The 25,954-nt window shown below is 40.6% G+C and overlaps 3 protein-coding genes across 5 annotated transcripts in view; 1 reads left to right on the top strand and 2 right to left on the bottom strand.

Moving 5' to 3' along the window:
- Nucleotides 1-119: 119 nt before the first annotated feature.
- mrm2 (mitochondrial rRNA methyltransferase 2) lies at nt 120-8,882 on the bottom strand. The gene is made up of 3 exons (XM_072268387.1): nt 8,548-8,882; nt 4,778-5,066; nt 120-807 (listed from the first exon to the last, which is right to left on the bottom strand). The coding sequence occupies exons 2-3, from the start codon at nt 5,049-5,051 to the stop codon at nt 383-385; spliced, it is 699 nt and encodes a 232-aa protein (XP_072124488.1). The 5' UTR covers nt 5,052-5,066; nt 8,548-8,882; the 3' UTR covers nt 120-382.
- On the top strand, nt 8,850-21,792 carry nudt1 (nudix (nucleoside diphosphate linked moiety X)-type motif 1). 2 transcript variants are annotated; one of them, XM_072268388.1, is made up of 4 exons: nt 8,850-8,958; nt 12,882-13,060; nt 13,865-14,010; nt 15,404-21,792. In XM_072268388.1, the coding sequence occupies exons 2-4, from the start codon at nt 12,909-12,911 to the stop codon at nt 15,589-15,591; spliced, it is 486 nt and encodes a 161-aa protein (XP_072124489.1). In that variant the 5' UTR covers nt 8,850-8,958; nt 12,882-12,908; the 3' UTR covers nt 15,592-21,792. The 2 variants fall into 2 exon arrangements, with proteins under 2 accessions (XP_072124489.1, XP_072124490.1); XM_072268389.1 differs by lacking the exon at nt 8,850-8,958 and adding an exon at nt 9,022-9,108.
- snx8a (sorting nexin 8a) overlaps nt 20,295-25,954 on the bottom strand; it is a 47,534-nt gene continuing 41,874 nt past the window's right edge. For both annotated transcript variants that reach the window (XM_072268385.1, XM_072268386.1), the window contains exon 13: nt 20,295-24,827. In XM_072268385.1, the coding sequence (XP_072124486.1) occupies nt 24,753-24,827 (75 nt within the window). In that variant the 3' untranslated portion in view covers nt 20,295-24,752. The remainder of the gene's footprint in view (nt 24,828-25,954) is intronic.

Here is a 25,954-nt window from a genome sequence, read left to right as displayed (position 1 = left end):
GAACTTTCCAACTGTGTAAGTGACACTACTTCATTTTTTTCCAATGTATCTCAGTACATGCGATAATAATAAGCCAATACTAAAAACACTTCATTGTTACGAGATGAGGAAAGATTTGTGCAAACATCTTTCTTTCAATAACTTAGATTTTATTCAACTGACTGACTAAACATTAATTTTTATTCTTGATAAAACAAAACATTGTAGATTTTTGCATAGCACCTCAGAACAGATTACTGTCAATTGTGCTGAAGAAGTGGATATTTGCCATCCACCTGGGTATGAGTGCTGGACAGACGTGGAGAAATTACAAATAGGTGATAAAGCCTACAAATTATTACACTGCAATCAAAACTCCCTGGAGCATTATCAGTTGGTAACATCAACTTCTTCTGAATCTTCTTGCTAAAAAGTAGATTTCTGATGACTCCTTTCTGCTTGCAGATGGTTTTAAAATCTTCACCTCTCCAAACAATTTGGCAAGTTGCTTTTGGAGGAGGAATGTGTTTGCTCCATCCCAGAATTTACAAAGTAAAGTACCACTGGGACTCAGGACCCTTTCAGCCAGGCCCAAGATACAAAGGAACAGTTCGACAAATTGTTGCTGGTCCAGCTCACGGATACCACTTGCATTCGGTGCCATGTCACTGAGAATAACCTGAGCCTCTCCCCCTGGCAGGGTCTCCTGTATTTTAGCTTTAACTTTAGGATCCAGGAGATCGCAATGAGACAGGAACACTGCACCCTCCAGCAAGGGGATGTGCAGAAGATCAACTCCCACCACTGAACCTACTGCAGCCTGCAGATCTGCAAAGAAATAAAATTAAATGAAAATTACCAAAAGCCAGAACAGATAAGAGACATTTTGTATTTTGAGAGAAGGTTCCCCCCACCTTCACTGTTAACTTCATCATATGATATGCAATTTATTTCCTTTATTTAAACCACATTAAGTCTACGACACATCAATATTGATTCAAAATCAAAGAAGTGTAACAAATCTTCTGACTGATACTTGACCCCAGAGACAGTCCAGTGAGGCACCTTCATGAGGTATGAATAAGTGAATACTGCACTGTAAGTGTACCAGTTTCCATTACATTAGGTGAGTGTTAAAAGTTTCCATAGCACCAATAGTTGAATAATATGGTTGTTCTCCCCACAGTACTTATCAGTGTTTATTCCCCAGATGAAGGTCTTAGAAGAACATGTGATGTAGCCAATATGATACTTCTTTGTGGCAGCTTGCAATGAATAATTTGTCTGCTTCAATTCATCCATCACCAATACACAGTGGGTGCAATGTGTACATCTAAAAAATGCATCGCAATCACTCACTCAGCACACATCCCCAAACCACAATCTCTACTCCCAAGGACAAGGTTAGCAAGTGCATTGAAATACCGCCACCTGCAGGTTTCTTTCTAAGTTACATGCCATCTTGACCTGGAAATACACAATTTTTTCATGAATCCAAATCCTGGAACTCCAAACTAACTGCACTATGGGAGTGCCTTCACCAGGAGGCCTACAGCAATTCAAGAAAGCAGCTCACCACCTTCTGAAGGCCAGTTAGGATTGAGTAATAAATAATGACAACGTACGGCGACATTTTGCGGGCGACTCACAAAACTAATAGCTATTCTACAAGCGTACTTCTTTTGGACTATGATCACTGCCATCTAAAGCCTGTAATATCTCTCTGAGAAATGTACTTTTGAACCATCTAAGCAAACTAGCAATTGTGATGTCCTGAAGGTTTCAGTGAACTTGACTCTCAAGAACACAGGTATGGCCATCACTGGAGAGGATTTAAAGCCAGATTAAAGCGTCAAGACCCGAGGGCAGAAAATAAACCAACAATGTGACTCAGTACTCTGCGCCAGTTAAAGTGAAGATCCATATTAAAGTGGAAAACAAACTAGTGTTCAAATCACTTCTTTGTGTCAGCAAGATCCCCCATCTAAGCCTGTCCCGTCTGCCTGCATTTGACCCATCTCCCCCTTTTCTCACTACTTGCAGGAGTCTTGGGTCCTACGTTGCCAGGTTTGGTAGCAGTTGCTGCCCTGCAGCCATCAGGCTACTGGTTGGGCTTTACCTGCCTCAGAGCTGAACTGACTCTCTAGCCTGTGGACCCACTTTCAGGGTCTCTGCAGCCATCGAGCTCCTGGACCAGGTTCACTCATCTCGGTGCTGAACTGATTTCCCAGCCTGTGGACTCACTTTTGGAGATTCTGCAGTTCACATTTAATGCGTTATTAGTTTACGTTTTCATTGTTTGCACAATTTATTCTTTTTTCAAAGATCGGAAGTTTGTCAGAATTTGTTGTAGGTGGTTTATCATGGATTCTATTGTGTTTCTCTGTTTGTGGGTGCCTGCAAGAAGATGAACCACAAGAATATATATGGTGTATACACTTCGATAATAAATTTACTTTCAATTTTGAATACCCTTGTCAATGGTGCCCAGATTTCAATTATTTTTAATTCTTAAATTTATTGGCTCCACTGGGACCAGTGTGGCATGGCATCCAGGCTGAAGACGGAGCACTCCCCCCACCCCCGAGGTCCACTCGGCAGAACACAAAGTGGATTGTGGTTGACCGCAGATTTCTGCAGCATTCGTGGCTTGAGACTAAACTTTGTTTATTGCGTGGCTGTATCTTACTGCTATCTTTCTGTCCTTGCTACCTTGGAAGTGCTGTGTGTGCTTTGTGCGATGCAACTACAGTATTGGTACCATGTTTAGCACCTTGGTCCCGGAGGAATGGTGTCTTGTTTGGCTGTTTTCATGTATGGTTGAATGACAATTGAACTCAAATTGAATTGAATTATTTAGGCTGTCCCACAAGTATGAAATACTGACAATGTCCTGGAAGTACTGATATAATCAATAGGACTCAGAGAGACTGGATGCTCCCGGGGGTGTGAATACAGAGAGACTCGACACCCCAGGGAAACTGAATAGAAAGTCCGCTCTGAGAGCCCTTTGACACACATTTCAAAAATATTGCCTGCTACATGTTATTAAAATATTTATTTTACTGCAACAAAAATAAATTACATTTGCAACAAAATGTGCATTGTGCCAAACGGAGAGGATCATGATCAGTTCATGGAATCTCAAGCTTATGCCCTTTTTAAGGGTTTAAAGGCACAGCAGTTACATTACTGAACTAGAAAAACAGAGCTGGAGTAATGATGCGGAGACACGTTAAATCCTAACTCAACAGCTGGAATATTTAAATTCAAGTAACTAAACTGAAATTAAAAGCTGCCATCAGTATTCTAGTGATCATTAAAGTATTATGCAGTTGTAAAATCCCATAACATTCATTAATATTAAGGAAAGAAAATTCAGTTTTCTGGTCTGACTTGTACGCAGCTACAGACCTATCAAAGAGGACATAGAAACATAAAAAACCCACTGCACAATACAGGACCTACAGCCCACAAAGTTGTGCTGAACATGTCCCTACCCTAGAAATTACTAGGCTTACCTATAACTATTTTTCTAAGCTCCATGTACTTTTCCAAAAACTTCTAAAAGGACCCTATCGTATCCGCCTCCACCACCATTGCTGGCAGCCCATTCCATGCACTCACCACTCTCTGAGTAAAAACTTACCCCTGACATCTCCTCTGTACCTACTCCCCAGCACCTTAAACCTGTGTCCTCTTGTGGCAACCACTTCAGCCCTGGGAAAAAGCCTCTGACTATCCACACTATCAATGCCTCTCATCATCTTATACACCTGTATCAGGTCACCTCTCATCCTCCATAGCTCCAAGGAGAAAAGGCTGAGTTCACTCAACCTATTCTCACAAGGCATGCTCCCCAATCCAGGCAACATCCTTGTAAATCTCCTCTGCACCCTTTCAACGGCTTCCACATCCTTCCTGTAGTGAGGCGACCAGAAATGAGCACAGTACTCCAAGTGGGGTCTGACCAGGGTCCTATATAGCTGCAACATTACCTCTCGGCTTCTAAATTCAATTCCACGATTGATGAAGGCCAGGACACTGTACGCCTTCTTAACCAGTCAGCCCGCACAGCTGCTTTGAGCAACCTATGGACTCGGACCCCAAGATCCCTCTGATCCTCCACACTGCCCAGAGTCTTAGCATTAATACTATATTCTGCCATCATACTTGACCTACCAAAATGAACCACTTCACACTTACCTGGGTTGAACTCCATCTGCCACTTCTCAGCCCAGTTTTGCACCCTATCAATGTCCCACTGTACCCTCTGACAGCCCTCCACACTATCCACAACACCTCTAACCTCTGTGTCATCAGCAAACTTACTAACCCATCCCTCCACTTCCTCATCCACGTCATTTATAAAAATCACAAAGAGTAAGGGTCCCAGAACGGGTCCCAGAACAGATCCCTGAGGCACACCACTGGTGACCGACCTCCATGCAGAATATGACCCATCTACAACCACTCTTTGCCTTCTGTGGGCAAGCCAGTTCTTAATCCAGAAAGCAATGTCCTCTTGGATCCTATGCCTCCTTACTTTCTCAATAAGCCTTGCATGGGGTACCTTATCAAATGTCTTGCTAAAATCTATATACATTTCTACTGCTCTTCCTTCATCAGTGTTTTTAGTCGCATCCTCAAAAAAGGACACAGTAGCTCCCTACTGCTCCCTAAAATGAGCCACACAAGCCATTTAGTTCTATAATTAGAAAAAAGAAATAAATGTTGGTCTTGGGAATGACACCTACATCCTGAAAATGAACAAAACATTTAGTACCGCATCACTCACCAGAACCAGTGGCATTAACCCGGTTAACTGCAACTTGACTCCAGGCACCTGGTGCTGCACCACAGTCGAGCACGCTGATCCCGGGCTGCAAGATACCATGCTTTGTATCAATCTCCAGCAGCTTAAATGCACTCCGGCAGCGATAGTTTTGTTGCTGAGCAGATTTCACAAATGGATCCTGCAGCTGTCTTGACAACCACCTCTGCTCAGCTGGAGTCTTTTTCAGCAGTCGTACTGCTGCATGAAATAAACGACACTGGACACGAGAGATCATATCACCCTATAAACACTGGGGAGATGAACAAACAATGCTTTCAGAAGAGACAAAATAAACTGAAGATGCTGGAAAATGGAGCAACTAATAATCTGCTGGAGGAACTCTTGTGGGTTGAGCAGCATCTAGGAGAAGTATTCTTGACATTTTAGGATGAAACTCAATGCAGGTCCTGATGCAGGATTTTGTCCTGAAACATCAACAATTCCTGTCCTCTCATAGATGCTGCTCAAGTTTCTGAAGCAAATTGTTTATTGTCCCATACTTTCAGCTTTTATTTAAAATAAAACAGATTTTCCCCTTTAACTTCAGATAGATTCTACAAGTGGGCCTATTTCTGTATTTGAATTTGAATTTATTTATATCTTACATCCATCCCACAACATGAGGGAGTTAAAATCTTTGCATTACAACTCCGTTATAATGTACAGACATGTGGATTTAAAAGTGTAATGGCGTGTAGAAAGAAGCTATCCCGTAGCCTGTTGGTCATAGCTTTAATGCTGCAGTACCATTTGCCAGACAGAAACAGCTGAAACAATTTACTGTTGTGGTGACTGGTGTCTCCACCATCTTTCTGCACCCGCTGCTGTAAATGTCCTCGATGGAGGGAAGTTCACATCTATAGATGTGTTGGGCTGTCCGTACCACTCTCTGCAGTACTCAGCAATCAAGTTTGGTGCAGTTCCAGGCGGTGATACAGCCAGTCAGAATGCTCTCAATGGTGCCCCTGTAGAAGGTCTGGAGGATTTGGGGGCTCATGCTGAACAGTTCTATGTTGTAAAGTCAAGTCCACAAATTTATAAGAGTCAAAGTAGGTATGATCAGGAATTAGAAGGATTCTTTTGACACATGTAGGTATTACTCAGATATGAAGAGGGTGTAAGAAATAGAGATTTCCATAATTGTAGAAGGTGGATTGTGAATGGCCAGCAAAGGAATGGCCAGCCATCAGAAGTAATGATTGGAGATTATAAAAAAGTAGAAGATTGGGGATCAGATCATTAGCAGAGTCATGAAAGTCAGCACGCTTTCCTTTAGGGAAAATCTTGCCTGACAAATCTGGTAGAATTCTTCGAGGAAATAACAAGCAGGATAGACAAAAGAGAATCAGTGGATGTTGTGTACCTGGATTTTCAGAAGGCACACAGACAAAGTGGCACACATGAGGCTGCTTAACAGCCCAGGGATGTGTGCTTCGCCCACTGCTCTACTCTCTCAATGCCCATGACCACATGGCTAGGCACAGCTCAAATGGCATCTAGAAACTTGCTGATGATACCACTGTTGGTAGAATCTCAGGTATTAATGAGAAGGCATACAGGAGTGAGATATACCAGCAGTGGTGTCGCAGCAGCAAACTTGCACTCAACATGTGTAAGATCAAAGAGATGATTGGGGACTTCAAAAAGAGTAAGACGAAGGAAAACATACCAGTCCTCATAAAGGGATCAAAAGCAGAGAGAGTGAGTAATTTCAAATTCCCGGGTGTTAATATCTCTGAGGACCTAACCTGGTCCCAACACATCGATGCAGCCATAAAGAATGCAAGACAGTGACAGTATTTCATTAGGAGTTTCAGCAGATTTGGTATGTCACCTAAAACACTCACAAATTTCTACAGATGTACCATGGACAGCCTTCTAACTAACTGCATCACAATCTGGTGTTTTGGTGGGTGGGGGGGGTGGCGGTTGTGGTGTCTACTGAACAGGATCAAAGTAAGCTGCAGAGAGTCATCATGGGCACCAGTATCCAAAACATCAAGGAAAGATGCCTCAAAAAGGCGGCGTCCATCAACCGCCCAAGACTTGCCCTCTTCTTATCACTACCATCAGGGAGGAGGCACAGAAACCTTAGGGCAAATCTCAACAACTAGGGAACAGATTTTTCCTCTCTGCCTTCTGATTTGTGAATGGACATTGAACCCACCAACATTACCTCAATACTTCTATGTTTGTTTTTGCATGACTTACTTAACTATTCATGTACGTGCAGACATATATGTACACACACGCACATGCATTTACACACACATTTACTGTAATTCACAGTCTTTTTCTATATTATCTTGTACTGCATTGTACTGCTGCCGCAAAGTTAACAACCTTCACAACATATGCCGGTGATATTAAACCTGATTCTGATTAACAAGAGCTCATGGTATTACAGGAAAGATACTAGCATGGATAGAGCATTGGCTGATTGACAGGAGGCAGAAAGCAGGAATAAAGGAAGTCTCTTCTGATTGGCCACAGATTTTGGCATTGCTTTTTGTGTTGTATATCAATGATTTGGATAGCAGAACTGATGGCTTTATGACCAGATTTGTGGACAATATGAAGATAGGCAGAGGAGCAGGGAGACTGCAGAAGGAGTTGGACAGATCAGGAGAATGGGCAAAGAAGTGGTAGATGGCACATAGTGTTGGGAAGTGTATGGTCATGCACCTTGGTAGAAGGAATACAAGTATAGGTTTTTTTTTTTAAAAATAGGGAGAAAATTTAAGAATCCAATGTACAAAGGGACTTGGGAGTTCTTGTGCAAGTTGAGTAAGTGGTGAGGAAGGCAAATGCAATGTTAGCATTCATTTCGAGAGGACTAGAATATAAAATCAAAGATGTAATGCTGAGGCTTTATAAGACACAGGTGAGGCTTCACTTGCAGTATTGTGAGCAGTTTTGGGCCCCTTAAGAAAGGTTCTGACATTAAAGAGGGTGTCAGAAGATCACGGAATGATTCCAGCTTATCATATGATGAGCAATTGATGGTTCTGGACTTGCACTTGCTGGAATTTAGAAGAATGAGGGGGAATCTTATTGAAACCTAATGAATGTTGAAAGGCCTAGACAGAGCAGATGTTTCCTTTAGTGGGGGAGTCTAGGATAAGAGGGCAAAACCTCAGAATAGAGCGACTTCCATTTAGAACAGAGATGAGGATGAAATTCTTTAGCCAGACAGTGAATCTGTGGAATTCATTGCCAGAGGCGGATGTAAAGACCAGGTCATTAGGTGTATTTAAGGAGGAAGTTCTTGATTAGTCAGAGCGTAAAAGGTTAGAGGGAGAAGGCAAGACAATGGGGTTGAGTGGGAGAATGCATCAGCCATGATGAAATGGCGGAGCAGACTCAATAGGTCTATTGGCCTATTTCTGTTCCAAAGTCTTACGAGTTTTATGAAGAAGAGTATAAGCAGCAGGGAAATGTGAGGAGTGGGCAGTCTTGTTTAATGTATATACGGAGGCTGGCATCTGATGCAACACACAACGTGCTCAAGGAACTCAGTGGGGCAGCTGACATCTCTGAAAGAAAATGTACAATCGTCATTTCAGTCCAGATGAAGGGTTTCGACCCGAAACGTCCACAGTCCATTTCCCTGACCCGGTCCTCCAGTATTCTGTGATGTTAGGCCGTTGGCAATCTATGTTGTCATAAGTGCGCAACTCACAGTACGCTTGAGATCCCCAACTCTTACCTCTTAATGACCACCACCTTACCTCTTAGCGACACTCCGCAGAATCACCATATGTCCTCCATCAACATTGAATATCTTCTTTGAAGGCCTCCCCAACGTCTCAATCACACGGTTGGGAAGTCTTGAACTTTTTAGCTACATCACCAAAGTCACAGGGCCTGCCGAGACGGGGGGGGCAAGGAGAACAGCCAACCGGAATGGGGGGGTAGGAACGCGCCAGCGAACCTCCGGACCGGAAGACACACGTTTGTTTAGCACACAGCGGAAGAAGGTCTCACCTTCGGAGAAGTCCGGCCGGAAACATTTCTCCGTTCGGCCCCGCCCCCTCCTCACGAGCTCCGGTCCGATGGGAGGCGAAGCGGGGTCACGTGGGAGAAGGATTGGCGCTGCGCTCGGAGCGCCAGTGGCGGGAAGCGAGCTGTCAATCACCCAGGTATCTGTTAAAATTTAAAGACGCTTTATTTCTCATGTACCTCAGCAACATGAATCATTTGCATCAATTTAAATCTGCGACGATGTGGTGTGGGAAGCCTGCAAGTGTCGCCACGTTTCCGGGGCCAGCGCAGTCCCCAAATCCTAATCGGTGCGTGTTTGTGACGTGGGGGGAAACCGGAGGAGATGGGGAAACCGTGCAGAGCGGTATACTAACCGCTATGTCCACACAACTTCAATGTGATTATAGAGGCCTATAGCACATGGTCACTCACAGGATCCACACAGGGAAAACACCAGACAGGATTGTGTGAGGAATGTCAGGAAGAGGAGTCAGTAGAACATGTAGTTCTGAGTTGCAGGAAGTATGGGATACAGAGAGAGATGATGAGAAATAAATTAAGGGAGTTGGGGATGCAGGAATTCACATTAAAAGGGTTGCTGGGCATGGGTGAGAGAGCACAAGTCCGGGTATTTTTAGCGTTTTTAAGGGGTACAGGGGATTTTTATAGAATATGACGAATAAACAGGAATAGGATACTAGGATGGTCAAAGATGGGAGGGTGAAGTGTAGGTTTGTATATATATGTGTGTGTGTGTGTGAGTGAGATTGTGTGCGATTGGGTGAAGGGATTTAGAATGTATGTCTAGTGCACATTCTGGAGCAGAGGGTGGCGGTAATGCACCATTAAGCTGGATGCCAACCGCCGTAAAACAAGATACAGACAGACAGGATCCACACAGACACATCGGAGGTCTCAGGTCCGTCTCATTGTAACCGTTCATCCAGCAGAAGCCCGGCTCTTCACCGGAATCCACTGTTCCTGGTGCAGGGGAAATTGACCCAATTCATGTAACTTAATCTTGGCTTAAGGTCAGGTCGTGCCAAAGCACTTGACAGCCAGCCTGTAAGCAAGAGCAGTAAGTTATTCGTGCCCAATCATGTCTTATTTTAATGCCTGGTCTCCGTTGTAGGAAATCTGTGTGTAAAATTACTTAAACTAACAACGTGATAACCCCCAAGACCTCCTCTTGTTTTAGTAATTCTGGATAGAGAACAAATATTGTGCAGAACACCAGCAAACACTAAATCAAGAGCCTTAGTTTAAAATTGCATCCAAAAAGATAGCCGTCTCCAATACTACTACATTTCTAAGTCATGTCTCTGGACTAGCCTCCTAGCATGTCCTATAGTCTTGAAAGATGCAATATTAGGACTGTTTTGTACCTTTCCCTCTCCTGCTTCCAGGATGTCTGTAGGGAGGTTTTTTTTTTGACAAAGTTGCCCATCGAAGTTGTTGAATTGCATTTTTGTAGAGGCTGATTGAATTTGCTCTCACTCTAAAAGTACTTCCTGTGGTGCTGTAGTCTTTGAGAATTATTCATTCCTCAAACTATGGGGCTTTCAGCTCTACAACCTCCATCCTAAATCCCAGTCTCTCTTGCTCTTCCTTCAAGATACTTCAACAAAAGATGAAGAATCATGGGATATACAGTGAAATGACTATTTGGATTCAGAATTCACTTGCCCATAGGAGAAAGAGGGTAGAGATAGATGAGACTTATTCAGGCTGGAGGTCTGTGGCTGCATATGCAGAGTGGGGCCTCTGCTGTTTGATACTGTGCACAGTGAACTCTGGATAATTGGGACACATCAAGACCAGTACATTTTGGCTCAGTTAAGTGACTGCCCCAATTAGCCAAAGTTTCATGGAAATAGTTAAAGGTATATTAAAAAAGACAAGCTCATTTAACTGAGTAACACATTTTACTTTAAAAAGTAATACAGAACTAATTAGAACATTACCAATACGACTACAGTACTGGTGTATTGGTTCCTAATAATTATCAATAGAGGATTTCATCTGTTCTACACTCCCATATTCTTTTGATTGATTGTGAATGAACAAAATTAGCGCAAATGCCTAATGCAGATAATGGACTGCCTTCATAAAATGCTTTTGACAACTATATCTTCCAAATTTTCATTGTAACATTCAAGATGATTTTCGATGCCTTCAAATTCTTCCTAGTAGTGAAATTGTTTAATTTTCTGACTGTTTCTGGCATCTCCAAGCAAGCTTGAATGCTTGAAATTGCAGTGAGCAAAACAGTTCTGAATTACGGCTTATTTCTCACCAACTATCAGTGACAAAAATCACTGCTTTTTGAACACAAACACATGCAACTAATGCTATTTAAAAACTGTTAGTTCTAAGTACTGTAGTGTCTAACAGATATGAAAGTGCACGCGACTGATGCTAGTTAGAAACTGTTCGGCAACAGTCTCCTGTCCCAATTAAATGGTGTAGTGTCCCAAATGACTGAAGAGAATTCCAGGTACTTTCTCGAGTAGTGTTTTTTGTTTTGGAATTGTCCCAAATAAGCAGCTGCCCCAATTAACTGATGGCCAAATTAACCAGAATCCCCGCTATGTAAATGACCTGGATGAGAACATAGGTGTGCTGATTAGTAAGTTTGCAGATGATAAGAAGATTGGTGCTGTTGTGGATAGCATAGAGAATTGGCAAAGGTTACAGCAGGATATAGATCAGTTGCAGATACGGGTGGAGAAATGGCAGATGGAATTTATCCAGCCAAATATAAAGTATTGCACTTTGGAAAATCAAATGTAGGAGGATGGTGGTTGTCTGACGATGACAGGAAACCTGTGCAGGAAAGTTTTCAAAGTGGAAAAGCCACTGCACTGAGGCAGTTCCACTCTCAACCTCAGAAGTCTGGGTCCAGTGGTACCAACAAGCGTCACAAACTGGGGCCTTCCTTGGTTGCAGAGGATGACCATGATGTCTGCTGCGCCTTGTCATGCCCTTTGGTGTTGTAGTACCACCTTCCTGGCCATTGGATCTCACTGTAGATCTCATCTGCCAAGTCCATCGGAGCTGACTTCACTGCTTAGGGTGGGTATGGCCCTATCTCGGGATGTGGCCTCTGTCGCATGCAAACAGCTAATTGGAGCCACTGGTGAGAGCTGAGTGTCCAGTGGGGTCCACAGGTAAGTGAGTTTCCCAGAATGGACACAATGAGACCATTCACCAGAGGCGATACCCCTCCCTGGACACCCCAGTGTAGAATAGTACACTGTTAAAGGCAAGACCCATTAACAACATTGATGTATAGAATAATCTTGGGGTCCAGCTACATGGCTCCCTGAAAGTAGATAGGTAAAGAAGGTATGTGCATGCATGTCTTTATTAGTCAAGGAATTGAAGTTGAGACAGGAATTTATGTTGCAGGTTAATACATCTCTAGTTAGGCTGCATCTGGAATATTGCATTCAATTCTGGATGCCTGTTATAGGAAGGATATGAAGGTTTTGGAGAAGGTGCAGAAGTTTACTAGGATGCTGTCTGGACTAGAGAGGGCAGGTGCCATGAGGAGAGGTTGGGAAAATCTTGAGTTTTCTCTGGAGTGGCAGAGACTGAAGAGAAAGATTATGAAAGACAGTGACAACAATATCTTTTGAAATGTCTTAATACCAGAGGGCATGCATTTCAGGTGAGAGCTGCAAGTTCAAAAGAGATGTATGGGGCAAGTCTTTCAAACAGAATGGGCAGTGCTTCCTGACCTGGTTGTGGAGGCAAGTATATCGAGGTGTTCAAAAGGCCCATGAATAAGGATATAGACATTGTGTTGCTGAAGGGATTAATTTAGTTGGACATTTCATTACTAACTGAATTATAAAGGAATGGAACTGTAGGCAGAAGGGCCTTTTCCTCTGCTTTACTGTTCTACGTTTGTAAAATCCTGTCTCTGATTAAGCTTTTTTGTTATTTTACTGGGTTTTTTTGGTGTCTTAATTATGCTTGTGACACCTTGGGACATTTTACTGCATTAAATGCGCTGTGGAAATACAAGTCGTTGGACATTTGCATACCAAAGCTGTTTTCTACCCATTTCTTCCAGGTCATTGAACAGCCATTGATGTGAAAAATGGTCACGGTGAAACTGTTGACTCTTGTGATGGTGGTAAAGCAGCAGCAGATCCTTCTGGGGATGAAGAAGCGGGGATTCGGGGCCGGACGATGGAATGGGTTTGGAGGAAAACTGATGCCTGGAGAAACCATAGAGGAAGGAGCAAAGAGGTAAGTTTTTTAAGCTTTTCATTAAGTATTTCACGTCTGCAACCCAAGGAACTTGACTCTGGTTGAGGCAAAATTCCTCAAACAAGCATTCGTTCACTATATCTCCAAGACCAACAGCAATTTTTAATGAGAAAAGGCATCACAAGTAAAGCAAGTCCTTTCATGATCCAGGAATGTGTTTTGTTTTTTTTTGCAATTTGAATCTCCAGCCAGTAATTAATAGTGACTATCCTAACTGATATTCCACCTCAGGTATAAATGTAACAAGGGTATTTATTAAAAGCCCTGCTCAGTTCACAGAATAATTATAAAGAACATAAGATCTTAAGAAATAGGAACAGGAGTAGGCCATCTGGCCCATCAAGCCTGCTCCACCATTCAATAAGATCATGGCTGATCTGGCCATGGACTCACCTCCACCTATCTGCCTTTTCCCCATAACCCTTAATTACCCTACAGTGCAAAAATCCATCCAACCTTGTCTTAAATATATTTACTGAGGTAGTCTCCACTGCTTTCTCTGTAGGAGGAATCAAGTCTGTGCTGCCTTTTTAAAAGGTCTAAAAATTAGTCTCACTTGCACTAATCTTTCTCCACATTTATTTGTCCAGGTGAATCTGCTTCTGTCAGATCATGACACCACATTGTATAATTTTTTTTTTTAATTGTCAAAATCACTTTCTGGTCTTTTTCCCAGTATTCTGAAATCTGAGTCCTCTTACTGGCAGATAATTATTTATTCACTCAAATGAGATGCCAGTATTGTATGGTGCATATTCCCCAAATTCTTTTCATCTTCTTTAGGGAGTTATTTGAGGAAAGTAGTCTGACTGTACAGAGCTTGGAAAAAATTGGACAGATCCGCTTTGAATTTGTCGGTGAGACTGAACTCCTAGATGTTCACATATTCCGTACAGACAGTTACCAAGGGGAACCCGTTGAATCAGAAGGTAATAATTGCTTCATGAATAGATCATTGATCATGTTTTTTTTAAGAGACAATGAACTCAGTTACTTCCTTTGCCTAATCTCACATGTTGACAAGGATTCCCCATTGATGACCCCCTTCTCACATCTCCAAACTTCCAACCCCCCCCATGCCCATCCCTTTGGTTACCCTCCTTCTTCCCTTTATTCCTTAATGTAAAGAAAGAGTTATAATTGATTCCTGCGTGGTATATGCTAAAATGTGTAACAGAAAATGGATGTTTGTAAGACAAAATGTGAGAATGTTTTGAAAAAGTAAAAAGGGACGAGTCCACAACAACATTTTGAGAACTTGGTATGAGAACTAGTCTATAGACCTGAGAGTGGATAATGGTGGAAAACATGTTTGTCTGAGAAAGGGAGTATGATTCTGCAGGCGCCCATCACTGCCCCATGGGAAAATTAGGATAAGAAGTTCTGAAGGGTAATTTGTGCTACCGGGTATCTTCTCTTCAGCAGCGTCATGACTAGTGCTAATAGCCAGAAATCGAGGCAAGGACAGAGAGACTGTCAGTACCATGGTTCTTTCTGGCAGTATATTTGTAGCGCGGCTTAGAGATTAGTTGTTAAGTATTGTTTTGTCTCTTTTACTACTTCATTACCCATTTTTCTTTCTTTTTGTATTTATTCTTTATATTCAAATGAAGTAATTATAATCTTGAACGTGTGTACAGTGCCTGCTTTGTTTGCAAATATCTCTTTCTGCTGATCAGAAAGATCAAGGGGCAAATTTAAAAATATTTTCATTATAAATGGCCCTTATTCCTGTCCTTTCAGATTATTTCTTCTTCAACCCTTTACCACCTAAATCTATCACCTCCCAACTTCTCATATCATAATCCCTCCCCCACCTTCTTATTCTAACTTCAGGGCTGGAAAGGAAGTGGGCAGAAACCAGAATAAGGTGGTGGGGAAGGGGAATGTCAACTGTTTATTTCCCTCCATAGATGCTGCCTAACCTACTGAATCCCTCCAGCATTTTCTGTGTTCCCACATTCTCTCTCCAACTTTCTCAACTCCAGTCCTCCAAGATTTCCACTGCTGCTTTTCTGGCCTCTTGGATTCCTGATTTTCTCCATCTACCATGATCAGTCATGTCTCCAACTTATTATGGTTCTTTTTTCAAATCACTGTGACTTTCTCTTCCTGGAGATGCTACTTAAAATTAATTACTTTGGGAACTGTTCTAATATCTCATGTGCTGTTTTTAATCTGGTATCACTTTGTAAAGTACATGATATAAGAACTGCTGCTGAACAGTCACTCAACTTTTTTTTAATTTTTGAATCCCTCTTCTGTTTTTTTTTAATTTAATATGAATTGTTCAGCAATGACAACCTCATCTTTCCTTTGCAGAGATGCGACCACAGTGGTTTGACGTGGCTAAGCTCCCATTCAATGAGATGTGGCCCGATGACATCTACTGGTTCCCCCTGATGCTTCAAAGAAAAATGTTCAAAGGCTATTTCAAATTTGAAGGACATAACACCATTCTAGACTACACACTCAAAGAAGTGGATGATTTGGCAGATAAGGGATTCTGATTCTTCCACTCAAAAGTATACAAATGGAGATTGGAATTAGTTAATTTATGGTGAAAACCTTAAATTGAATCCAAACATTTTATAAAACTGTGTTTGGAAATTTAATTGATGACATTATTTCTAATTCTGTTTGGAGACCCTGAAAGCTTGTCCTCCCAACTTCAAGCATCACACTCCAATCATTTATTCAGAATGTTCATCTTTTCTGGGACTAATTAAGGATCACAGCTATTACAAACGTTTGTAGTTACTTTTTTTAACACTGGTTAAGCAGTTCCTTGTTCAACTCAATAATTTTCCATCCTGGTTGTTTAGAGTTGTAATATCTATACCTTGAACTAAGATAACTTTCAACCATATTTTATCCCAGATTTATGCTCTGTTCTTGAAGCTTTAGTTCAGCAAATATTGTGCAACTAGGTGGAGGTTGGAACTTCATCGCTAATCCAATTTTGGCATTCTTTTCAACCAAATGATCTGTTACAGTCGTGCAAAGACCCAAGAAAATCCACTACCCTCAACAACCTCCACTTACAAGTTTGTTGGATAATTGGAAACTTTGGAACAATAGAAACACAATATCACAATTAAACACTCACTCGTCATACTATATAAATGGAGCTTGCTACATGAAAAACATTATCCCTATCATCTACAAGGATCCTAAATATGCATATTAACATGCAAAATTGTAACTTTTGATAAAATACAGAGGAATGAGGTTGTTACTGGATTTCATAAATGTGATGTTCTGATTTAATTGAACAATTATTCACTAATACAAAACCTTAAAAAGTAGATACGTACATGATAAATCCTCAATAGGAAGGTACGTTTTTTGAAAAGTATTTTGATTTGGCTGTTGCTCCACAACTATCCACTAGGTGGTGTAGAACAGCAAGCTTTTTGTCAACAATCCAAATCTAGAACTGACGGCAGAAAACTCGCTGACATTGTCAAGTCTCAACAAAAAACACAGAATGATTAAGTCAGCATGTAAAGAGATTCTAAGCTTCTTAAAATAATCAAAAGATCTTGTAGCGCATTAGTTTTTCTTGTGGCTTTTCTTGCATTAATTCCCAATTCTATGGTTCTCTTTCTCATGGTGATTTACAATGGAATGGAGGGAAACAAGGCAGCCAAATACTAGCTACAAGCACGAGTTAATTTTTGATGTATTCTGTCTCCAAGCAATGAAAACAGTTTGATCCAGCTCCCAGATATTAGACTGTTCTTCAATTTATGAAATAAAGCCTTCTGGTCAAGTAGAGTCTCTGCTGTCCAGCCTGCCTGAATGGCTGCAAGCAATAGCTCAACTTTGGCCTATTAGAGTGAGTTGGATTACTGTTGTTGGCTGTATCTTGTGAGGGATTAAACCTGCAATATTCAGGAAGGAAGCAGTTGATATAGGTTTGGCCCCCTACTGCTTCATGCCTTGTCCCTAACTAGGGATTTTTGTGAAAATGCTGATAAAATTGTATTAGATTCAACAATGATTTATGAATGAGATAATCAGATATAATTTTTTTTTGTAATATTGTAATGAGCAGAATAGACAAGGGTGAACTATTTTTTGTATTTGGTCTTTCAGAAATCCTTTGATAAAATGGTACAATAGATTATGAAACAAAATTGAATGTATGATGGCAGCACTAATATATTGCCATAGATTGAGGGTCAATTAATAGCCAAAAAAGAAGTAGGAATAGTCATTTTCAGGTTTGTTGGGTTGTGATTGGTGAGCCACCACAGGTATTGATGCTGGAACCAGGCTATTCATGATTCTTCATCCTCTTCAACACAATTGAAAAATATATCTAATATACCCAATATCTTGTTATCGGATATAAATTCTTGAAATCCTCAAAACAGCTGTCACAGTGCAGAAGATCAAGGCAGCAGTGCATTCCTCTGGGATTGGACAACAATTGCTGAGACATAATAGAAGCAATAGTGGGCCATTCAGTTCCTCACACTTGCTTTGCCATTCAACCATGTCAAATCTATTTTAAAAACATTTGACACTTACCAGCTGTAACCCCATACCCTTCAACTCCCTTAATATCTAAACTCCTATTAAAATCTTGAATGTACTCAGTGACTGAACCTCCGGAGTTCTCTTAGGTGCGTCTCCCCTCTGATAATGTTCTTTTTAAAAATCAAAAATTTGTTAGATTCATCTTCCCCAAATTATGAAACTCACTTCCAACTGCAAACTAATGTTATTTAGAGAAATGCTGCTTGCATTACAGTCACATTACACGAGCTGGTCTGATGAAGTCAGGTACTGATGGGAACTACTGTCTTTCCACTCTCTTAAGTCCTTCAAAGTGTATACTCAATCCTTGCTCTTTGTGCATCACTGATTTAAATAAAGCTATTTTTTAGGAATTGTGCATCAGATGTTTGGGCTTAAAGCTCTTGAGTTTCCTCCATAAACCTCAGCTTTCCTCTAAAAAGGCTCATCTTTAACCAAGCCATTGAACACTTGTACTGATATCTAATGGCCAAGTATCCACCTTTGCTTGGAAAGGCTTCTTAAAAGTACATTGGAACATTTATATGAATTAAAGGTTTTTTCTGGTAACATTTTAAAATCATTTCGTGGAACTTCTACATTAAGCCCAAGGTCTTCATCCACAAGCAACAATTACTCCCTCCACCCCTCCCACAGACTTTCAGGGACAGATCTGAATAAAGTTTACTTCTGTTGTTCACTGACCCTTAAGTTTGAAACAGAAACATAGAAAACATACAGCACAATACAGGCCCTTTGGCCCACAAAGCTGTGTCGAACATGTCCCTACCTTAGAACTACCTAGGCTTTACCCATAGCCCTCTATTTTTCTAAGCTCCATGTAGCCATCCAGGAGTCTCTTAAAAGACCCTATCGTTTCTGCCTCCACCACTGCTGCCAGCAGCCCATTCCACGCACTCACCACTCTCTGTGTAAAAAAAACTTATCCGACATCTCCTCTGTACCTACTTCCAAGCACCTTAAAACTGCCCTCTCATGCCAGCCATTTCAGCCCTGGGGAAAAGCCTCTGACTATCCACGTAATCAATGCCTCTTGTTATCTTGTACACCTCTCATCCTCTGTCATTCCAAGGAGAAAAGGCCGAGTTCACTCAACCTATTCTCATAAGGCATGCGCCCAATCCAGGCAAGAACCTTGTAAATCTCCTCTGCAACATACTTCAAAGTTGCTGGTGAACGCACCTCCTCTGCTCCCTTCCTATGGTTTCCATGTCCTTCCTGTAGTGAGGTGACCAGAATTGAGCACAGTACTCCAAGTGGGGTCTAACCATGGTCCTATATAGCTGCAACATTACCTCTCGGTTCCTAAACTCAATCCCACAATTGATGAAGGCCAATGCACCGTATGCCTTCTTAACGACAGAGTCAACCTGCACAGCAACTTTGAGTGTCCTAAGGACTCAGACCCCAAGATCCCTCTGATCCTCCACACTGCCAAGAGTCTTACCATTAATGCTATATTCTGCCATCATATTTGACCTACCAAAATGAACCACCTCACTTATCTGGGTTGAACTCTGTTTGCCACTTCTCAGCCCAGTTTTGCATCCTATCAATGTCCCGTTGTAACCTATGACAGCCCTCCATACTATCCACACTTCCAACTTTTGTGTCATCAGCAAATTTACTAACCCATCCCTCCACTTCCTCATCCAGGTAATTTATAAAAATCACAAAGAGTGGGGGTCCCAGAACAGATCCCTGAGGCACACCACTGGTCACCGGCCTCCAGGCAGAACATGACCCGTCTACAACCACTCTTTGCCTTCTGTGGGCAAGCCATTTCTTGATCCACAAAGCAATGTCTCCTTGGATCCCATGTTTGAGGGTACAGTTCCAAGTAACAGAGTTGTTGCTAATTTTCAATAAATGGTTTCAGTGGCTAGAGAGCTGTAAGCCAACCTTCAACATATGGGAAAGGCAATACTACTGGTACCACTAGGAGAAACTCTCCCATCTGGTCATGGAATGGAACACATTTTAACAAAAACACTGCTAGGTGACATTTTCCATTATTCTTTCAGGCAAATCACTAAGGGAAATAATGTCCTCAACCAATGTCTCTTGGCAGATTTGTGTGACACAAACATAGTTCTTCCATTCTAAATCTGAGATGGATTTGCAGCTTTCGGCCGCCCACTTTTAATTTTGCGCTCTAGGTTTAATGCAGTTTCACCTAGTCTCAACCATCTCCTTCACCTCTTTACAATTTCTGTGCTAATAAAAATAACCATTCCTTTAAAATTGCCAGCAGATTAAAAAAAATCAACTTCTTGGCCCTTTCAACTGTTCACTACTCTGCAACACCAAGATACTGTTTGTCCCATTTATCCTTTCTGCTCTTCAAGAACTTCACCTTGGCAGGACTGCAAATTCAGAGACTTAACACCAGGTCAATATGTTCTGGAGGAACTCAATAGGCCATGCAGCATCTGGGATAATGATATTGTCAACATTTTAGACAGAAACCCAACATCAGGACTGTAAACTCCAGCATCTGCAGTGTTTTGTGCCTGCATTAGCACCCAGTCTGAAAGCAATATAAAGTCTTATGATATCAGCACGTTCCATAAATATAGTGATGTCTTCTATCAAAACTTTTCAAGTTAGATTTTTTTTAATAGTCTGTACTCTTTGCTCTTAGAACAAACACACTTTTTCAAAAGTTTGTTTATACAATTTATTGAAGATATATTTCTTATACTTAGTAAATATATATAGTAAACCATCAGTTTGCTTAATATTTTGTAATACTTTAAATCTGCCAAGATTTTAACAAATGTTTCTTAATAAAGTGCACCAAATATTAAAACACCCCTATCAATTGAATACAGATAGCACGTTTACAAAGCTAATTTTACAATGATTACAAACACTTAATTTTCCAGATTTTGTAGAATCAATTATACTTAAATGTTTTTTCCCTGTAAACAACTCCCAAAATGTTTCCTGTGTCATCAGCTTCTTCCTTCCTCCCCACAACCATACAGAAGGTATCCATTGCTCATAAATGAATAACTGACCACAAGGCACAGGCAAAACCAGCTACAGTGCCCAAACCAAAGGTCAACCCCAAGTGGTACATGATTTAATTAATGAAAATGTTAGAGCTGGTAAAGCATATTATTCAGGAAGTATATTGTGGGGCTCTACAAACAAAAAATCCCAAATCATAGATTTTATTCTGACATCTAAGAATTCTTTAAATCACTCTTTTGATAACACATAGTTTCTTATGCTACTTTAAGCATATATTTAAACACCCCTCCCCATCACGGTGAATAGCCTCAATAGCTGCTTGTAAAGTATTTTTTGAGTTACGCCTGGGAATTGGTGTCAAACACTCCAAGGTAAGGTATCTGGCCAGCTACAAGTTGAGGGCCCTCCTCCACCCAAACAGCACAAATTATGGCTTCTGCCTCCAAAGGAGACCACTACCAGAAGCACTACTGGAAGTTTACAATATTTCTCCTTTCTAAAGTTTCAAGCAAGGTGGTCAATTCTGAAAGCCAAATGAAATGTATTTTCTACTATTAACTGGATTAAGGCTACTAAACTAATTTTACATTCAATCCAGTCTAGAAAATGTAATACAAGTCTCATTAGCAAATTGCTACACATTTCAACCTCAGCCCAAAATCAAAAGGGGCAATCTCCATGTTGAAGAAAACATTGCTACTGGGCAGGCGTACTCAGATTAATAAAAACTTCATTAAGCGATACCAGAATTACCAATCTAGAGTGGAAACAACTGTGGACATCCCCACCCCACTCAAATTATGGTTGGGATTATTTTATGTACAGAATTTAAATAAGGCAACTGGCCACAATTACTGTAACTTGCTGAAGTAATTCTGCTTTTATCCACAGGTATTGTATTTTTAGTCACAAATTCTATGTTGTAGAAACTAAATAAAAACAGCAGAAATACTCAGCAGATCAGACAGAATTTTGTGAGCAAATAGTAGTAAATGTTTCATTTTGATGACCTTTCATTTGAACTAACACCGTTTTCATTAGTTTTTCCCCCTTACTGCTCAGCAGGGTACTTGCAGCCCTTTTTGATGGTTCCTCTCACCACAGATCTACACCATTTTCAGATTTCCAATATCTGCAGTTTTTACTTTCAACCTCCTAAACAGTTGAATCAACCATTTGCCAACTTACTTGAATTGATTGTAAAAATATTGATGAGAACCTGCCTCATTTCCAGTGTGGTATCAGCAGGCATACTGATTAAATGTTCAAAATAAAACTAACATTTCAGTTGGTGTGTAAGAGGCATCTGCCCACAACAGGGTTCTGCAAGCAGTTACTTAAAAACACACTACCTCTCAAACTTCCCATTCCTGCCACTTATCAATTTCCTATTTGCTAAGAGCAACCACTGACTTAGTGATGAAAATATCTCTTCACATAATCTCACAGCCATCCTGCTACCACTAAGTAAAAATGTAGGTGGTGAAAGGTTAGAATTACAAATCCATTTGCAATCAAGAAACAACAAAACAGAAAATACAATCAACTTTTGCCAATTCCCAAAATACCCCTCTGTGACTTAACGTTTAGTGTGTCAATAACCCTCTCCCCTCACTATTTTTAAACCAGTAACATATTCACAGTTACACAATACAACTTGGTAATGGTGTTCTGCAAGGCTCACCAGCAGCCTGGGAGACATACATTTGTATTTTTCCACTCTTGCGTAAAAACGGATAACATTTGTAAAACTCATGTTACATCCGAGTACATATAATGAAGTACATGTACTGTTGAATGCAGTCACTGTTACACTGTTTAAAGAAACAAAGCTAGGTTAGATACATTCTGTCACAATAGCAATATGATTATAACCAGATGTTTGCTTTGCACAGAAGAAAATGTCTGAGCAATAAATGCTGGCAAAGAACTCCACTGCTCTTTAAAAAAAATACCCTAGCTTTTCAATTTCATCAAAAGTTAGAAACAGAGTTTCAATACTATATAAAGAAGAAATGGCATTACTCTGTTGGCAAAAACAGAAAATGCTATTTCTAAGTGGCAGTTTGAAAGTTACATTGGTAGAGTACAGGGAAAGCCAATCAATTTTGACCAACAAATTCCATATGGAATATGGGAATACTACACAATCCCGGTGCTGGCTGCCTGCATCAACAGATAAGTAACTAATCCAACTGTTAATGTGAAAGACGAGGAGAAGCCAATTTGTCTTCCTGCTGCCACCACCCCTCTCAATTTACGGTTATGTGCAAAAGGCCACAATTACTAGCCAATGTAAAGGGGTGGGGAGGGAGTTGTAAACTTCAGGAAGTAGTGGAACAAGAGAAATGGACTCCAATAGCACCATCTTGGGGAACAGGAAGCATCTATTACTTGCAGTTTGAATCAGGGCAGGTTATATTTTCATTTTTGTGTATAATACCACATAATATCAAGGTACCATCATTCTATGTATTGGAGGCGTTTCAAACCAATAATCACAAGCTATATTCAACAGGTACATGCACAGAAAGCTGAAGGGGTATCGGGGCATGGGAAAGAAAAAGTGCAGGCACCAACAGAACGATGGAAAGTACACACTCTCAAACTCTCTGCCACTCACGCAGATCGCACTCTAGGCACATTTTGGTGCTCAATTGTGTTTTTCCTGCAATTTGAAAAGAATGATTTACATCGAAATTATGAGTTTCAACCTATTCTAAACAAGTAATAGAACAAGGATCTGATAAGTTGTGGTTCAGGAGTCAACTTTATAATCCAATCTTCAAGGACCATGCAACTTAATAAACATGCTTGGTTCAATACCCAATACAGCATTTTAATTAGAACAAAGTTATGCACACATTCTTACAAAAGCCACTGCAAGCACATGCAGTTCTTGATGAACCTTTAAATTGATGTCAGTTCATAGTCATGAAGCCGCACAAAAGTGGGCAGCTTTTAAAAGAAGCGAAATCACTAACCCCATCTTAAAACTATTCTGCTTTTGGTAAGCTAGATCCAACACTACTTCTGATTAGATATTCAATTGTGTTTGATGGTGTAATGAAGGGCCACTGGGGTGCTTTACAAAACAGCATGTCAAGCTCTGTTTCAACACAATCTCACAAGATAACAACCACTTGCTTTGAAGCCTTCCAACCATATAGATTTATGTACATTAAGACAACCAACTACGATTTACAAGTCAGAAAGTCACAATGTAAATTATAGCAGTGCAGGGTTATTTGTAACCTATCCTCAGTTTGACAGGTGAATATCCTCCAGAGTTGATTTCTATCACTCATCCTCTACTCAACCAGCACTCCTTTTAGGCTTGATGGACACATCAAAATCAAACCAAGAGAATTGGCTACCTGTTTCAACGTAATCATCCTCAAAAATTACATCAAACTTTCCTCATAAATCTAAAGCACACAGATTAGAGTGGGATCAAAACAAGTATGCTAAAAGAGTTCAGCCAATCAAGCAGCATCTATAGGAAAGAGAAACTAGTTAATGTTTCAGGTTGAAGAAGCTTCAGAATCAGAAAAGCAAGTTAGTTTGTGTGTGTCTATATATATATAGACACACACACACACACACACACACACACTCTGTATACTATATACACGTGCAAAGGTGGTACAAAGAATGTAATAGGATGAAATGATGGACACATTGACTAGACAGTTAAGTTCCTTTATATCAGAATTGTACATCCTATTTCCTCACCACTCTTTATTATCATTTTTGTTATACTCATTGCGCTCCTCCACCTTTTCTGTTACTTAGACTAAATTGCTTTCTCAGTTCAGATTAAGGAACTTCAACCTGAAACATAGTTTTCCTTTCTGCTCAACTGGCTGAGCTCATCTAGCATTGCTGTTTGCATTTCAGATTCAAGCAAGAACAGTTTAGTTTTCCAGATCAGAGGAGGGGGAATGGGTCGTTCGGATAGCCCACTATAATGCACACGAATGTACGGTAGTCCCGACTCGTGGATCTATATTTGTTTGTTCCCTTGGTTGGTGCCATTTAGGAATGTTTTCTGGAGGAGGAGGAAAATTGCATATAGAATCACACAAAAATGATATGTCATTTTGGGAAAAGAGGGAATTGGACCCGATTGATTCACTAGAGACTAAGCAGATGATGGCACTCCATTGGTCAAGAGGCCTCCCAACTTCGGTTTCAAGTCCTTCCACACTTCACTCATCTGGAATTGAAAAAAAAACAACTCAGATTGGAGGCCTTGGCTGACAGTGCAACAATCAATTCACTTATTTTTATGTATCTAACAATCATTAATGGATAGGCAGAGGTCCTCCTGAGAAATAGTCATAGTCATACTTATACTTTATTGATCCCGGGGGAAATTGGTTTTCGTTACAGTTGCACCATAAATAATTAAATAGTAATAAAACCATAAATAGTTGAATAGTAATATGTAAATTATGCCAGGAAATAAGTCCAGGACCAGCCTATTGGCTCAGGGTGTCTGACCCTCCAAGGGAGGAGTTGTAAAATTTGATGGCCACAGGCAGGAATGACTTCCTATGACGCTTTATGTTGCATCTCGGTGGAATAAGTCTCTGGCTGAATGTACTCCCGTGCATCAGTGGTATCACTTAAAAGATATTTGATAATTAAGACTTATAATAAGTGTTGAAAGAATTACAGGAGTGTTGAGAACTTTTATCCAAAGGAGGGTGATGATCAGAAACTCACTACCAAAATGTGGAGGCGAAAACACATGGTCACCTTCATGAAGTATGGAGGACCTGATGTGCTGTACCCCAAGACTACTGATTGACAGAGAACCCAGATATGGAACTACACAGAAAAGTTTTCTTTTGGCTGGCATACACACTCTGAACTGGCCTTTTCTTATCCTATAAATTCATCAGCATCTTGAAAGTGTTGTAACCTACTGCAATGAAACTAGGATGTCCATGGTTGCTATCTATTTGGATAGATGGAAACTGTGTACAGTTTTGGTTGCCCTGTTATATGAAAGACATCTTTAATCTGGAAAGAGTGCAGAGTTTTAGGGTCAGATATATTATCACTGACAATATGAGAAGAAATTTGTTGTTTTGCAGTAGTAGTACAGTGCAAAGACAAAAATCTATAGATTACAAAAATAAATATCATAAAGAAAGGAATGAGGTAGTAGTCATGGACCTTTCAGAAATATGATAGCAGACCGGAAGAGCTGTTCCTAATTCGGTGAGTGTGAATGCTATAAGGACGCGAGGTCCTGGGGGGGGAGAGGTTGAGCAGGCTAACACTTTATTCCATGTAACATAAGAGATTGAGGACTGACCTTGTAGAGGCATATAA

This window comes from Mobula birostris, chromosome 9 (genome assembly GCF_030028105.1).
Source record: "Mobula birostris isolate sMobBir1 chromosome 9, sMobBir1.hap1, whole genome shotgun sequence".
In the NCBI taxonomy this organism is placed as follows: domain Eukaryota; kingdom Metazoa; phylum Chordata; class Chondrichthyes; order Myliobatiformes; family Myliobatidae; genus Mobula; species Mobula birostris.
Note: the sequence above shows the minus strand (reverse complement) of the source record. Positions and strands in the feature narration are given on the sequence as shown.